At 41.0% G+C, this 15,859-nt stretch overlaps 1 protein-coding gene across 3 annotated transcripts in view; it reads right to left on the reverse strand.

The window, feature by feature from the left end:
* Positions 1–15,859, reverse strand: part of ARID5B (AT-rich interaction domain 5B) — a 119,040-nt gene that overhangs the window by 33,507 nt on the left and 69,674 nt on the right. For all 3 annotated transcript variants that reach the window (XM_074830343.1, XM_074830344.1, XM_074830342.1), the window contains one exon: positions 1,981–2,093. In XM_074830343.1, the coding sequence (XP_074686444.1) occupies positions 1,981–2,093 (113 nt within the window). The remainder of the gene's footprint in view (positions 1–1,980; positions 2,094–15,859) is intronic.

Below are 15,859 nucleotides of genomic sequence, written 5' to 3' on the forward strand. Positions count from 1 at the left end.
TGCAATACCTCTGATGTAGAGGGATTCTGATTCACTGTCCTCCTCTTATCAAAGTATATCCACAGCCCTGAGACAGATTGATGTGAAGAGCCACAGTGAAGTCAGTGTAACTACATGCAAGGACATTATATCATGAGCATGTCTATTATTTATAATGAAATTAAGCTGGCCAAGATAATTAATGCTATTAATATCTGCACAATGATGAGCACAGTATGACTAGATAAATAGATGGAATTACTTCTTATCTGAAATATCCTCCCATTTGACTAGTAGGGTGAACCCAAATATAAACAGAGAGGATAAACAATTTGGTATGAAGTGTTACTGTTGTTTTTAATTTTCTAATACCTATATATCAGGTGCTGAAGAGGCAGAACTACTCATGCTACTCTGTCTGGGGTGCTTTGACAACACGGTCCATGCTGCAGTTTGCTGGTAGTATTTTAACACGAAAAATGGCTTGGGGAAAGAGGGAATTGAGGCAAATTGAGACATTTTCACATTGTGGATTTTGCACGTTCTTCCACAGAGCAAAAACATACAGGCAAATTCTACAGTATCCGGCAGGACCTTGCAACTCAACACACCAGGCTCCATCGCCTTTTACCATGCCTGTCTAATACGATAGTACAGTCTCCAACTGAGCACAATAGGATACAAAAAGAAGAGAAACAGTGACTTAAGGGGAGAGCTTCATCATGAACTTCAGCCTCTTTTATCGTCATCAACAGAAGGCACAATTTTAACTGAACTCCTAGGGAGGAGGAGGAGGTGGAATTTAATTTGCCTTCCTATGAGAAACTGAGAGCAGAACACTTCCACTTGACCTCTTTAACCTCCTAATCTCCCAGGACATTCACTGCATACAACAATACCAACGCAAATGGATCCATAGATTCACCGTATTTCCTAAAGAGATGGTCACAGCAATGGAAGCGTTTTTCAGATACACATCCATCTAATTTATTGAAACAATGGATATGGGAGGAGTTGGCCTAAAAATTCAGTCTATGCAAACCTGTTTAGTTGTTTAGCTCAAAAGTATCACAGTGACAAAGTTCTGCCTCAGATAAAAATCTACAAGTATTGCTCTAAGTAATTTTCCATCTTTGCATCTTACAGTTTCAAATTAAATCATCTTGAAAGGAGCCATTTGTGCTGCTTTTTTTTTTTAAAAGAGAAAACCAAATTCCTATTTTAAACCACACAGACAACATAGAAAATAGCATGTAAATTACACTACAGAAACTCCATTTTAAAATATTTTAAGGAAAAGATACAAACCCATAAATATCTAAAAGATTAAGTCTATAAACACAAATCGATCCAGTTTTTACTTGCAGTATGGGCTAAGCACTGCAGCACATACAGAAGACTCTGTAAAAGCATGCACTATTCAACAAACCATGGAACATGCAGCTCAGCACTAAGCATTAAAGAAACAGCCCAGATTTTTTTTTTAAGCTTTCGTACTGAACTTCTGCCTTTCTCTTCTTTTTTTTTAATTAAAAAAAGTTGAGATCTTAACATCAGAGTAATGTCGTTTGTGTGTGCTTCTTAGAAACCATTACTGAAGCGGCTCTTGTTTCATAGTCTGTTTATCTTCAAACTTATATTTAGAAGTACATTGTAACAGGGTGAGCTGCTCCCAGGTTTATTTTTAATTCAGAGATACTGTCACAAACTATGTTTGTGTGTCACAGAATGTGAAAATCAACACTAGATGCCAAGAAAGCTTAAGCACTACCAGTTACCAAAAAGCTGATAGCATTAGGTTGTTAGGTGATTATAGTTGCTGGTAACTTTGAACACAGACATGATTTAAAGTGAAGAATAAAACTATTGAAAAAAATTACATTTACCTCCCCTAGAAAATAAGTTACATTCTAAACTTGAAACAGCATGCTGGGAAACAAAGGCAGGGCTGTACCTAAAAAAAGGAGAGCGTACTGAAAAGAGTATTATTAAGTGATTTACCTTGGCAACAGCTTTGCTTTCAGAATTATTGTTGGAATCCTTAATGCCATTTAATGAATCTCTTCTCTGTGGGCAAGGCTTCTTTTTGCGCGGTCTGCCTTTAAGATTTGGCGCTGAAAATTAATGGAGAACAATTTGAGCACATTGTCTTATACTGGATTCTTAACAGCTGAAAGCATAATAAATAATTCCTCTACAATCAGTCACAGAAATGTACACATCTGTCTACAGTAAATGCTTATTATGAGATTCCCATCCTCCATGGGTTACATCTTGACACACTATACATTTCTATAGAATATCCCCCAAGGCTAATCTATTCTACTTTCACATAACTAATTAATATAAAGTCAAACACTGGTCTCCAAAGGACTCAGAGAGAAAGCACAAATATTTCTCCATGGTACAAAAAAGAACAAAATAGAATATTAATAGGCAATTTTGCATTAATCAGGCTGCTGCATTTATTATTTCTAATCTTCATGTAAGAGTACTAACTGCTATTTCCAACTTTGGGAAACATCTGGTTTTGGAAATGTTCTGAAATATTGAAATTCCTTACAGCTCCAAGAAATGTTTATATATCCTGTCATTCTTGTGAAAGTTCTTCTAAAAAAGTTAAAAAAAAAAAAAATCACCCCCGAGTCCTGAAATGGATCAAAAAACCCCTTAACAACTAGTTCTGGAAGTTGACAAGTACTGAAATAAGTGATTGATTGTTTCATAAGGGTTACATACCACACATATAAATTAACATGAATCACTTTCAGTTTTGTCCAATTCTTAAGATAAAACAGCTCTGAAATAACACAGTGACTAAATCCTAACTGTGCTGAGCCATACATAGAATTGGATATGGATCATCATAAAAAATATCAGACTCATCTTTCAATAGTGGTATTACAATATAAATTATGATCACATATAGAAATAACAGATGAAGCAGATGTTTGCTCATTATTACGTGTCCTGCCTGCTTTCAGATTTAAAAATCAGCCTCCGACTACTATGGCAACATTTAAAATGATAAACAACCATTAACTAATGACTGTACCGAAGAAGATAATTTCCTTTAAACCTTTAATTTCTAGGTAACCATTGTTTTCATTACTTAAAGGGATGATTAGAACAATGTCAGAAATCTAAACACCACAAACCTCTTGAGTGCCTTCTAATTGTTTCTAATCTTACATTTGTCACACAGTAAGCCAGTGGTTTCAGGACATTTTACATTTTAATTAGTTTGCAAACACAATAAAGGGTGCTAATTTGATTTTATAGTTTGAGTAACAGTGTCATATTTGGTCTGTTCAGAGAAAAAGAAGAACCATGGGTTTAAAACCAAAAGTCCAAAAGACACATCCTTTTTCTTCCCCCAGCACTGGCACATGGAAAATATATATATACATATATATATATATGCATGTGCATATGTGTGTAAGTCCATATTTGTGTCTATATAAAAATATGTTTATCTCCCTATAAAAATATCTCCATCTATCTCCAGTGAAGCACATTCTGCTTATTGAAAAGTACTGCAGAAAGCAATTCTGAAATTGTCATCTGAGGCTAACATGCAAAATCAAACAAAGAGAGAAAGAAATTATTACCCATTCCAGTCGACAAACATCTGCCTGATTTATATCTGTACTCATGAATGCTACAGCATGTGACTGCACACTACGTCGCTGGAAGTCTCGACTTGGTGTGGATGTCAGTCTTACACAAAATGAACACTAAGAGTATTTGCTCCGTGCTTACAAATCCCCTCCCCCAGCCGCTCCATTACTCATATAAACAGAGATGAGCGACTCGGCGGGAGCGTGGGATGAGCTCCGAGGACTCCAGCGCCGGCTGCCAGACTGCCAGCCCTGGCCACGCCACCCTGCCTTATTTATAAACCCCGCTCATCCCTCTGCCTTTAATGTCTTTCTGATGCCTGCTGTTTTTTGCACAACCTGGATGAGATGGACAGATTATGGACCATGGTCAGCCCCAGCAGACACACCTTCTTTAAAGAGGTACTGAAGAAAATAGAAATAGCCTGGCACATGTGTTAAAACATTAACCTTCAAATGAATGGATCCCCTGACCCGGTCCAACCAACGGCCGGAGAGAGATGTGGTTCAGCTAGGATCAAATGCACTTGCATGTGAATTACTTTTTCTTTCTTTCTTTTTTTTTTTTTCTTAAATAAAGAAACTAGTAGTTCAAGGCTCAATGTTTTCCAAACATACTTGTTATCCTGAGTTTTGGCACTGTACTTTGTATCACACTATAAAGCACTCCTAATGCTTTGCTAAAAGCTTTAAAAGCAAGAAGGTATTTGTTCCTAAATTCCAGGTATATTGAGCTTGCATATAAACACTGTTTGAATTGGAGCCTTCCACGGCAGAACTGGCACAAACCCACAACGAAATTGGGTATTTGCATTCTCCCCGTGGCTCAGGACCTGCAGCCGGGAAGGTCTGTCTGCTGCGCACACGAGGACCGTCCCACACGCCCCATGGTACAACTTTAAATCACTTTAAGCCATTCCAGATCAGATGCACAATTAACAAGAAAGCAGCAATAGGAATTAATACCAGAAGAGAAGGTCCTTGCCTCTAGTATCTACTCTGTAAAAGGAAACATTTGAAATAGTTCCAGTCACACTTGAAACAAAGCCATTAACATTTGCTCCCTAAATCATTATAAATAAATGCATTATTTGAAGATTATTTATATTTCAGCTATACCCATTTTGTTCTGTTGAGCTAGGAAATATGACTAGGACCAAAGGAATAATTTACAAGTCACATACTTGTTTTAATTTTTTTCATTTTTTGTTTCATTTATGACATATTCATGAGCACACTGCAGACTTCTTGAATTTGTTATTCATAATTATTTTAAAGCAATTTTACACACATTCAGCTGACACCCAGTCAGCTTTCCAGATGACATTGGATGTTCAGTATGTACTGGACAGCTCAATGAATATCCCATGTCTTCTTCTGCTTTCTGGTGGAGAAGGGCTTCTGGCATGACTACCTGAGAATATCTGAAACAATTCAATTTCTTCACATGTTTGTGCATACGCCTTTCAAATTCATTTTCTGAAAGCATTTGTGGCAGTGAGACCTGATAACTTGTACATTCCTGGAAGGTGACAACATAAGCAAAGCAAATTAAACTAAAAAATTGAATGAATAAATACAGAAAAAAAGTTTGCATTTATTTGCCCACCTCTTTAGTCCAAGTGCCTGAAACAGGAGAATGAGAGGTATGACATATTACCAGTTTAAATAGTTTCTTTTCTGTGCATTTGATGTTTGCTTTTGCAATTTGTGGGTTTTTTCCCTTTCTTTCTGCTTCCTGACATACCTGGTAGAGGGGAAAACTCAGCTACTGAAATATACACTGGGACCCTGGATGGTCTGCTGAGAACTTTTTTTGCCTCTACTTAGGTGTGATTCAAAGGATCAATATTAGCACAGCATAGGTGCCCTGTACGTTCGAGGTTTGGGATGCAAACCACAACACCCCCATGCCTGTAATCTGCAGGTGACGACGCCCCGGGAGAGCAGAGCTGCTGCTGTTCAAGGCAGGCAGGCATGGAAGGGCTGTCAGCAGAGACGTACACCCAGTACAATACAAATGGCCCAAACCTTTGAGTTCAGACCTCTGGAAGCCAAAGGACATTCATTCACTTGAAGTCCACACATGCCTGTGTGTTGCTGACTCAAGGAGCCTCTTCTTGAGATTACAGTTCATCCCAAACTTGCTAGTCATCACAAAGGGCAAGTTCATTTAGAAAATGGCAGCGCACAAGAAATTATCTTCCCTGCAAAATCTGTAGGTGCGATAGCAATCTAGAGCCCAGCAGGGAAAGCCACTTCACCTGCTGAGTCCTGGTACACATTTCTGGTATGACCAGGTAAAACACAGCCAGCTGCAAAATGCACACAGCACAAGGTAACACTCGTCATGTTTGGAGAGCTGGAGGAGCACGAGGGCGTGCGTCCCACCTTGGGCTGGTTATCTTTCCCACACATGTCACCATTGTGCCTGTTACCTTTACCCGTCAACAGGAGTTCAGAGGGATCATTTCAGCACTCCTTGGACGCCAGTTTTATATCAGCATGTTGCTTGTTTCCCTGAGCAGCAGATCCAGCTGTGTCATTTAAACAGACCTGTCCCTCAGAGCCTACCAATCTGGCTGGCCCCGTAATGCAACCACCACCACTTGCAACTGCCTGCTACTGCAGAGGATGCTGAGGCTGTAACATGGGGTTTCACAAGGAATCAAGCAAGAATCCAAGATGAACGAAGATCTAATTCAAATGCAAGCATTTGTGACTGTAAAGAACAAAAGGTGTGATTATTAACTAGTATGCATGTGGTGTGGACTTTGGTTTTCAGCTGACTACTACTTGGTGCTAAAAGTCTTGTGCTCCTGATTAAGTGAAAGCATGTGAAATGGCTATGTCATGAATATCAAGAGTTACACAAGCCACGATGACGACCATATCTTAACAACTCTTCCCATTCTGGAATACATCTTATTTCCATCTTCATTGTGAATTCTCAGGGAAAAGAAAATTATTTATAGGAATCTGCCCAGAGACAGGAATGTTTTCTTCCCCTCCATGTTTGAATCAAATGAGGACAATCCAGAGGCACCTGCAGCAGAGAATTAAAGACCAGGTGTTGGAGATAAGCTCAGTAGCAGACTCTGACCCACGAAGTAGGAGAGCCACACGGAAAAGAAAGGAGCTCAGGGTGAATGCTGCTCAGACCAGCTAGATGCTTCCTTGAAGCTAGAGGTCCTCTCTGTTCATGAAGCCATGAAACAGCATCATTGCTCAGAAATTACATCTTCCCCTCCAGCACTCTCATAAGCCTGGATATTGTGGTGATCAGGAGAGGGCCAGAAGGTGAGAAAGGAGATGGCTACACTGCCCACCCACTCAGAAAATTCACAAGCTTGTGGCCACTGCTCTCCTGTCACTACCACCCTCAGCTGCTCAACCTTCAGGGACACTGTCTGCTCAGCAGGACACGGGAAACAGGAGTATTTCCAAGCCTTGCTGCCTAGTACAACTCCCAGCTCTGGGTTAAACCCAAGGATGGCAAGTTCTACGCAGGGGAAAGAGAAGTACCCAAGAACCTGAGCCGCTGAGGTCTGCCATAATTAAACACTACATATGGTGGAAAAGCATAGGCCACCACAAGACAGCACCTCTACCAGCCACCTTCTTTACCTGCATCCCCAGGAAGGGGAAGTGATGGCTGGACTTACCACCTCCCTGTCATCGCATCAGCTTCACTTGAGACCTGCCCATGACGAGAATGCAATGTACTATGTACACCCCTAGATGCACAAATAAGTCAAGAGACAATGGCTGTGGTTTTGGGGTACCTGACTTCAGCAGGTTAGTTACAGTAGAATTATCTCTTTTTTTAGGAGTTGGATTATCATTGGAAGTCCAATAAGTTAACCCCCCCCATAACATTGTTCTCTAGATGCACATATTTTGGCTGATGTAAAAGCTGTGTTGTTATAGGGAGGGTGTTAAAAAAAATAGTGGCCTTCACACAGCTGAGGTCAAGCTATGTTGGCACTTTGTCAAAATCAGTGGTGTGGCCAAGAGTTTTTAATGAGCCTGGAATGCATTACCTCATTTGTCATACCTGGATCACTTACTCACGCTGAGTCCAAAATAACCTTGGACCTTGTTGGCTGCTCAACAAACCATGTAAGTAAACAGTACTGTACTCATGCCTAAAACATGTACCTTTTTCTTGCTTGCTCCACATTACTTACTCTAGAAAACATCTAAGCAATTGTAATGCCCATGATCAAAGTTCTTGCCTTTTCCAGGCCTCTCTGATCTGCATAACTATTTCCTGATACGACTTTTGATTCTGCCTTGCTGGTGCTCCAGGTTCTCAGAAACACTTCAAAAGAGGGAGAAAAAAGAAAAAAGAAGAAGAAAAGGGAAGGACGGCCATTGCCATATTTTGCTGAGGAATGTACCAGGATAGCTGCTCAGCATTGCTAATGCACTTAAAACTTACACTGCCAACCAGATTCTGCCTGCCTGTTGTTTTTGTGACCATGTTTCTGTCCTGTGGAAAGATGAGGGAAAAGGAAGGAACAACAGCATTTTTGCCAACTGCAAGCGTACGACAACACAAACAAAACAACTGAGCTTGTAAAAATGTCCAGAGCCATCAGTAAAGAAGGGCCAGTGGAAAATCTGGGTCTACATTTAGGGTGGGCTTACAGAGTCAGGTGAGCTCTAAACAAGAGAGGTATGAGTGCACCAGAGTGAGGTCATCACAAAGCCAGGATTAAGGTGGAGCACTGGAAGGTGCAAGAAGTTAATAAACAGGGATGTACTGTGGTGCTAGGTTTAGAAGAGAAGTGTGCTCACATGAGGCAAGGTGCAGCACACCTGCTAAATGCTTCAACAGCCTCTCCTTCCTGTAGGACACCTCACAGAATCCTTTTGCTCTGTTCCAGTCCTTCTGGACACAGACGCACAAAAGCTGCGATACCGGAATGCTTGGCCCAAAGCTGCAAAACCATCAGTAGATAACAGAACAGACTAGGAGACTTTCCCTCGTAGGCAGGTGGAAATGGCAGGATGTGTCAGATCACAGAGCTATTCATGATTCAGGTGCCAAACAGAAGCTGGAGGTGGCATACGGAGATGCCTGGCCATCAAAGTCAAGGTGAGAAGAATAGTCCCAGATCTCCAGAAAATCCATGAACTGACCATGCCTGCTAGCAGGTGGCAAATAGCTGGTTGCTGAGGACACCCCTAAAACAGCCTGGCAAAAGTTAGCTCTTGGCTGAAAAACACGCTTATATGTTGCACCTTTTAAAATGTAATGAATAGAAAGTTAACAGTTTTAATGGTTTTAACACTTACCCCTCTAGGGGGCTTCTGGCATTCTGCAATATCTGAAAGTTAAGAAAAGCATATTGCTAAACTTAAGCATGGTCTCAAAAACTGTTCAAAGGTTAGTTAATCTGACATACTGTTCTGGAGTCCCAGCTGCTTCTTTGATTTCCTCATCGCCTCCATCTCTTTGTTTTCTCTCCTTCACCTCATTCCCTTTTCTGCATCCTGAGTTCAGGCTCTTACATTTCATTTATTTTCCTTTCACCCCTCAAAGTTTATTTAAAAGCTTCTGCCTCCTGGAAACAGGGTCCAAGAAGGAGGCCCTGGGACATTTATTGCCCAAGCGCACTGAGGGAGCTGGTGAAGAGAAGCAAGTTGCAGCCAACCTAGTATTGCATTAAAGGGTCAGAAATTAAAGTGGCCAGAAAATAAATCAAAAGATCCGACTACACTAAAAAAACCCAGACCTTTGTTTAGGAAACAACAGTATCATCTGAATTTGGGGAAACTCTCTACAGGAGACCTATGGAAGTCAGTGATGAGCACCTACCAACAACTAAAGCTCTCATTGAGCTCTGGAGGTCACACCATCTCTTCACAAACACACACCTCTTGCTTACTCAAGCTGCACATAAACCAATTTGAATATTAAAACTATTTTTACTAGACTTTTTCTAAATGCAAATACTTGTTTATTCCTTTCTTTATACCTGAACATGCCAGACCTGACCTGGGAACTCTGGAGTACAGTAGCAAACAACCTTGCAGGGAACACTAAGGATTCACGCTGCTTTCTAACCCACACAGAGAAAGAGAGGACTTGTGTAGCCATTTCTGAGAGTTTTGTTTTGGAAATGAGATATCCCATGCTCCATGTGGGGAAAATCAATTTGCTACCTCTCTAAAGAAAACATTCCTCATTTGGAAATAAGTGAAACAGACACTTCCTTGTGTGGATTAATGTGGAGACATATGACTTTCTGCAGACTGTTGTTTTGACCCCCCTCCTGACCAGACAATCTATGAAAAAAGTAAAAAGGTAGTATTTTTCATGGATTACAGTTCAGACTAGCATTGCTTTTAATAGAAAAGTTAGAGGCATTGCAAATATCAGGTTGGCCAATTATGCCAAAAATTGAATGTTTTTCGTTTCCATGGAAGACAGGGACAAGATTCAGGATGAGGCTTGGAGTCTTGTTTTCTGCATTTCAGCATGGTTGGAGGTTAAGACTTTTGCTTGATCTGGGCTTCTTTATGTCCTGCTGACTAATTTGGGTTTTAAAAAAATGGAAAAAGTTGGGGGGTTTTTTGGGACAAAATCTATACATGTGTTAGAAATTATGAAGTGTGGTAAATTGAAAAAGGGAAGCTGAAGACTTCAGAGAAAAATCTATGTCTGACAAATATGTGACATTCAAGTAGACCTTAGAGCAAATTAAAATAATACTAATTAAAAAATCCAGTGTAGGTCTATTACTGGCTACAGATTACAGGATTGTTATTAATGATTCAAAAAGAGGCAGAGGTGTTTGGTAAATATTTGTTCCGTATTTGCAAAGAAGCCAGATGATATGCTTGCAAAAGAATATAATTAAAGCCAGTCAATTGACTTGGTTTTACAGAAACCAGATCTTAAAACAACAGAAAAGAAAAACAAACAAAGCACCTTATTTTATACTTTGAAACTACAAGCTTGGTTAGAGAAACTAGCTGCATGCATGGAACTTACCTAACTTACCTGCATTTCGGTAAGACAGCTGATTTAATACTAGATAACACTTTGATTAAAAAACAGCACTACATAATTTTATATATTAAATAAATTAAGAACGGGCTAAATGATAGAGCTAAAAGCAGGCATCAGTGGGGATTTTCTATCAAATGAATATATTTCTAGTGGGATTCCACAGGGGTTGGTCTTAGCCTTACTAGTATTCAGCATTTTCATCAGTGAAATAAATATAAGGTCCCTGACAATAACATTCATACTGACACAAGGACTGGCACAATGCTAAAACGGAGTCATACAAATGAGTAATCAGAAGGAAAAATGGACCACGCAAACACAATGCTCTTCAGTACAGCTCAAGCATGAAACCTGTGAGCAAGGACTACAGGTCCCACTGACCAAGCCAAGGGTTTCACTTCACTGGCCATCACCCACTGGACATTCAACGTACCCTGATAGGAAGATGCTGTGGCCAAAGGGAGGTCTGCCTTCAAGGAGGAGGTCTGAATAACTCAAGCTGTGCTGGGTTTGAGCAAAAATGACTGAGAAGTGACTTCACCAAGTAATATGAGTGCCTCAAAGGTGAGAAAAAGCTGGTACTCAGAAGCGAGGAGGCATAGTCAGGCATGCCTAGGCACTGCAGTCCACATATATGATCTAATGCAGACGCATGCGTATGACCAGCTTTCAGAAGACCTTTCAGGAAAAGCCTGAGCCAGACACAAGCTGGTGTGCACAGTACAGGAAGAAATGCATACAATTTGAGGGTCTTTGTCAAGATATCAGACTGGAGCAGGGTGTCCTGCCTCAGGCACAGTGAGGGCCGGGTCCAGGCTGCTGCGGGAGAGCCTTGCCGCTGCGGGCGGCTGCAGCAGCCTGGCTGGCTGCAGGGAGGAGGCGTCCAGCTGTCTGGCTGTGGTCCTTGCTCAAACAGCTGTTTCCCTTCTCCTTCAGAAAAAAAGGTGGTGAACTGGATGAAAGCATTTGCCGGTAATTTTGGCTGATGAGCCACTACTTGGGGTTCACACCAGATTAGATGACTCAGTGGTTCTTCTGGTGAGAAACTGCATTGAGTATAGGACCAACTACAGTAAAGTACTGTGCTATGCAGGACAAGGAACATGAAGAGCTGTAGCCTTGATTCAGCAAAGTACATGCCTAACTTGTAAAGACCTGGAGCATGCAAAGACCTCTGATGACCTCACTGGGGCTATTCACATCTTTGAGGCTGAGCCTGTGTTAAGCATCGAACACGACCAAGTCAGCATGACTCTTTCTGTCACTAATGGGAAAGACGCATTCAAGCCCTGAACAAAGAAATCGTCGTATCTCATCATGAAACACCATGTGCTTGGGCAGCATCACAGGATCAGACATGGGTTCATCAAGTTTCCCTTTCCCTCAGAAATCTGCAGTCAATCTCCAGCCTTCAAGCCCTCCCACCCCCAAAGGTCACCTCCTGGGAAGCTGCACCCGGAGGACAGGGGCTTCACTTTCTGTAAGAGGGTCACAGCAACACTCAAGAAGTGCACATCTGATTTCTCAGAATACTCTGGGTTAAAAAAAAAAAGAAAAAAGGAAAAAAGCAAAGAGAGGAAAGAGTGAGCAGGCACAAATGGATTATGTAATAGCCAAGACAAAAGCAGCGCAAACACGGCAGTGAGAAGTGAAAACGCACAGCAAACCCATCCAAGTCAGCCTATCTCATCAAAACTCAGCAGAACACCCAAGGTAGACTTCCCATTAGAGGGCCTTAGAAAACAAAGGCAAACAGGAACACACAGCAAATCTTAAGGCAGCTTTCCTAGCAGTATTTCCTTTTCTCTCCAGTAAAAGCCAGCGTTTGTGGAATTGCTGTCTAGCAGAGTCAGCAGTACCCAATGGAGACGTGACCTACATATCTCGGAAATACAATAGATATGTAGCCAGTCATATCCATGTAGACAGACAGATGAGATGGGCTAATTGACTGGTAAAGAATGGACACTGTGCATGAATCTAAACAGGCAGAAATTCATGCAAGAAGCATAAAATGGACGGTTTCCTGAGACCTTGCTTTTTGGAATGACAACAGCAGATAGGAAGCAATGATCATCCAGTTGTGCACAACAGGAAAATGACAAATATATTATTTAAATCTCTTGCATTTCTGATTTGTAACTGATTATATAAGAAAGAATTTATATTTTTTTTAGTGTATGAATATTATAATGTTCTTTCACTTTTTTTCTTTGCACTTGATCATTGCACTGTGAAGTAATCAAAATTTGTTAGGCATAATCAACCTGCATGAAGATATTAGTAAAGTGACAGGCAGAAACTCTATGCCTACATTCAGCTGCCACCACAAGGACTACACAAGGCGTTAGGTGGAGACAGGAGCAGCAGCCGTAGCCTAAGCCCTGCTCCCATTCACATCTCTGTGATCAGTCATAACAAACTTCACCAGCAGCAGTTGGTTTGCCAGGCGCCCCATCGCAGCGCACACAGCCGTAAAGAGTTCAGGAATAACTCTGCTTCCGCAGAGAGCTTGGGACAAAGCCCTCGCACCCCTGGGGACCTGAATACACCTGACACAGCGCTTTAATGCTGGGATGTGGAGGTGGTGCTGCTCAGCACTGCTGAGCAGAGGAGGGATCTGCACTTTTTCACTGGTAAAACACAGCGGTGGAACTCTGGTAACTTTGTCAGGTTGTGTACGAGTAGAAAGGAAATCTGTATAACCATTAAAACCCCTGAAAAATGGTGGTTTTAAAGTCCTAGTGGTAAGATCATGTGCCCAGTTTAAACGAGCGTAAATCCCGTGAACTTGGTGTAATTGTCCCAAACATCAACACAAACAGAACTGAGCCCATCTCTGTGTCGCAGTCCTAGTAAATCTCTGGCACTCAGAGAAATCCAAATAAATCCAAGTTGTATTCATTAATTTATCTGAGCAGGGCAGGGTTTAAACTAAATATGAAGCCGGTTGTGCAATATTCTTTCGTAGTCAATACCGGTTCTTAGGAAATTATCTGAGTGAATTAAGTGGCGGGACTATTAAACAATTTACACACTTCCTTGTGTTTCAGATGTCTAATTATAGCTGTGTTTGTCTCTCCCCGCAGAACTGTTGTATACCACATGGTATGCATATTTCAGCATCCAGCATTATTAACTCATGACCGACTGTCAGTTGATCATTATCTAACACATGGGGTCTGCAAAAAAAGCCTTATTTGGGCAAAAGCAGCCTTCTGACCCGTTCCTGCTGTATTTTCCCCCAGAAGAACTTAAGTTGGATTATTATTTGCTGTCAATGGAAATTCAGAGGTTACATATGCGAAATCTGCAGACAGGAAAATAAATCCTTACCGAGTTTAAACACTTAGTTGATATTAAAACCATCTCCAGCTTGGTTGGTTTAAAGAAAACTCTCAGTTGCCCTCTAGTGTCACCCAGCTGCCATGCCAGGCAGCCCGCCCGCCACTCGCCGCAGCCAAGGTCACAAAATTTAACCTGATTTCATGTGATGAGATTTACTATATGTGTAATATTTTGTATAAAAGGGCGAGGGGGGGATGCTCTTCCCTCCTGGAAATTTCAGGGCTTGGGCCCCTGGAAGCCCAGAGCTTGCATAATGTTTACCACTGTAATTGCAGCACATGACACACGGGTTTTATGAGCGAGAATCTCTGAAATCACTCTGTGTGCTGCACTCCATAAAGTTCATTCATAACTAAAAATAGACTAATGTACAAACTGATTTAGCATTATACTGAAGCTAAGGAACACAGGGAGTCTGCAGAATTCCCTAATATGGAAGAGAAGCTGACTTTTCAAAAGCAGCAGTTTATTTGTTTCTGAAAATGGACAACATATGTAAAAGATTTAATATACAGAACCAGGTGTATATATAGCCTAGATCTTCATATGTGCCCATTTTGGTTCTATATAAAGACTTTATACAGCCTGAAACTATAAATTTAATAATAGATTACTAAATTAAGTCTGCACAATCACTTCATAAAAAAAATCATTCCAATTTAAAATACAGCTGTAGGGGTTTGGACAATTTCCTGCATAATAGAGGCCCATCCCTGAAATGTAAATAACACTGGTATTAAAACAAGTCAATCAGGCACATCAGGAAAAAAAAAAAGGTACATGAAAACATAAATGCATTTTCCAGCCTATCCTAAGTAAGGATGCCAAACATTTATTTTATTCGAATGCTGCTTTGATAAATCACTACTGCTTCAGCCGACTTCCACACCCCCCCCCCCCCCCCAAGTCCTGCTTTTCCTAAGAGAAATTCAGGACTGATTAAGTCTTAACATTTTGAAAACACCAAAACATCAGGGTTTTGCAATACGAATTATTCACTTCTTTCCTGTGTACCATCAGCATTCTTAAAATACTGTTACTACAAAATTAAACAGCATGCTCTTCAGAAACACATGACGTTGCCTGCTCTGGTCTTTTCAACTGTAATTGTGCAATTTTAAAATTCTCTTCTTTCTCAATGCCTTTTCCTCAAACAAATACCTTTGATAGTTATCAGATTACAAAAACAAGTTAAGACTTCTTTTTTTTTTTAAAGTTACAGGCTACCTGTAATATTATTGAGTGATTACACAGTAAAAATGACAAACATTACTTTATTTGGTATATATCCTAAGTTAATTATAAGGCTTTCTCTTCTTAATTTGACAAGACTGAAATATCACAAGAAGTACACGTGGCAATTCAGAAAATATAATCAGGGAAAAGGCGAAACGAACATTTGAAAAAACAAACGATTTGATTTGCATAAGCAGATATTTGTAAGGCACCGCCTTTCTCCACTGCCTGAATAGCACTTTCCAGTTGCTCTCGCTCTCACGGTGTAGCTCACAAGCACAATAATTGCGCTTTCTACCCCAAAGTGTTGCCCCTGTTGGTGACAGGAGGCTTTTGCTGGCAGCACCCAGCAATGCTGTGGGATACTGTGAAGAGGAGACACGGTGTAGCCAGGCAAGGAAGCAGCGGTGAGATGCCAGGACCCCCTGTCCACGGAGCCTGACCCAGTGGCTCCAGCCACACGCGCTGCCCCAGCATCCCCAGTTTTCAGGGAAAGGCTGTCTCTCAGCTTCAACCTAAGACAGGGCCATGAAATACTGAAATTGCTACTGAAATAATAAAGGGGGTTTTACAGTCCTATTTGACAGGGCTCAGTCAGACTACGCTATTTGCTCTACACTCCTAGTGAACGAACCCTGCCTCTCAAGTCACA

The sequence above is a fragment of the Strix aluco genome, chromosome 7 (genome assembly GCF_031877795.1).
Source record: "Strix aluco isolate bStrAlu1 chromosome 7, bStrAlu1.hap1, whole genome shotgun sequence".
In the NCBI taxonomy this organism is placed as follows: domain Eukaryota; kingdom Metazoa; phylum Chordata; class Aves; order Strigiformes; family Strigidae; genus Strix; species Strix aluco.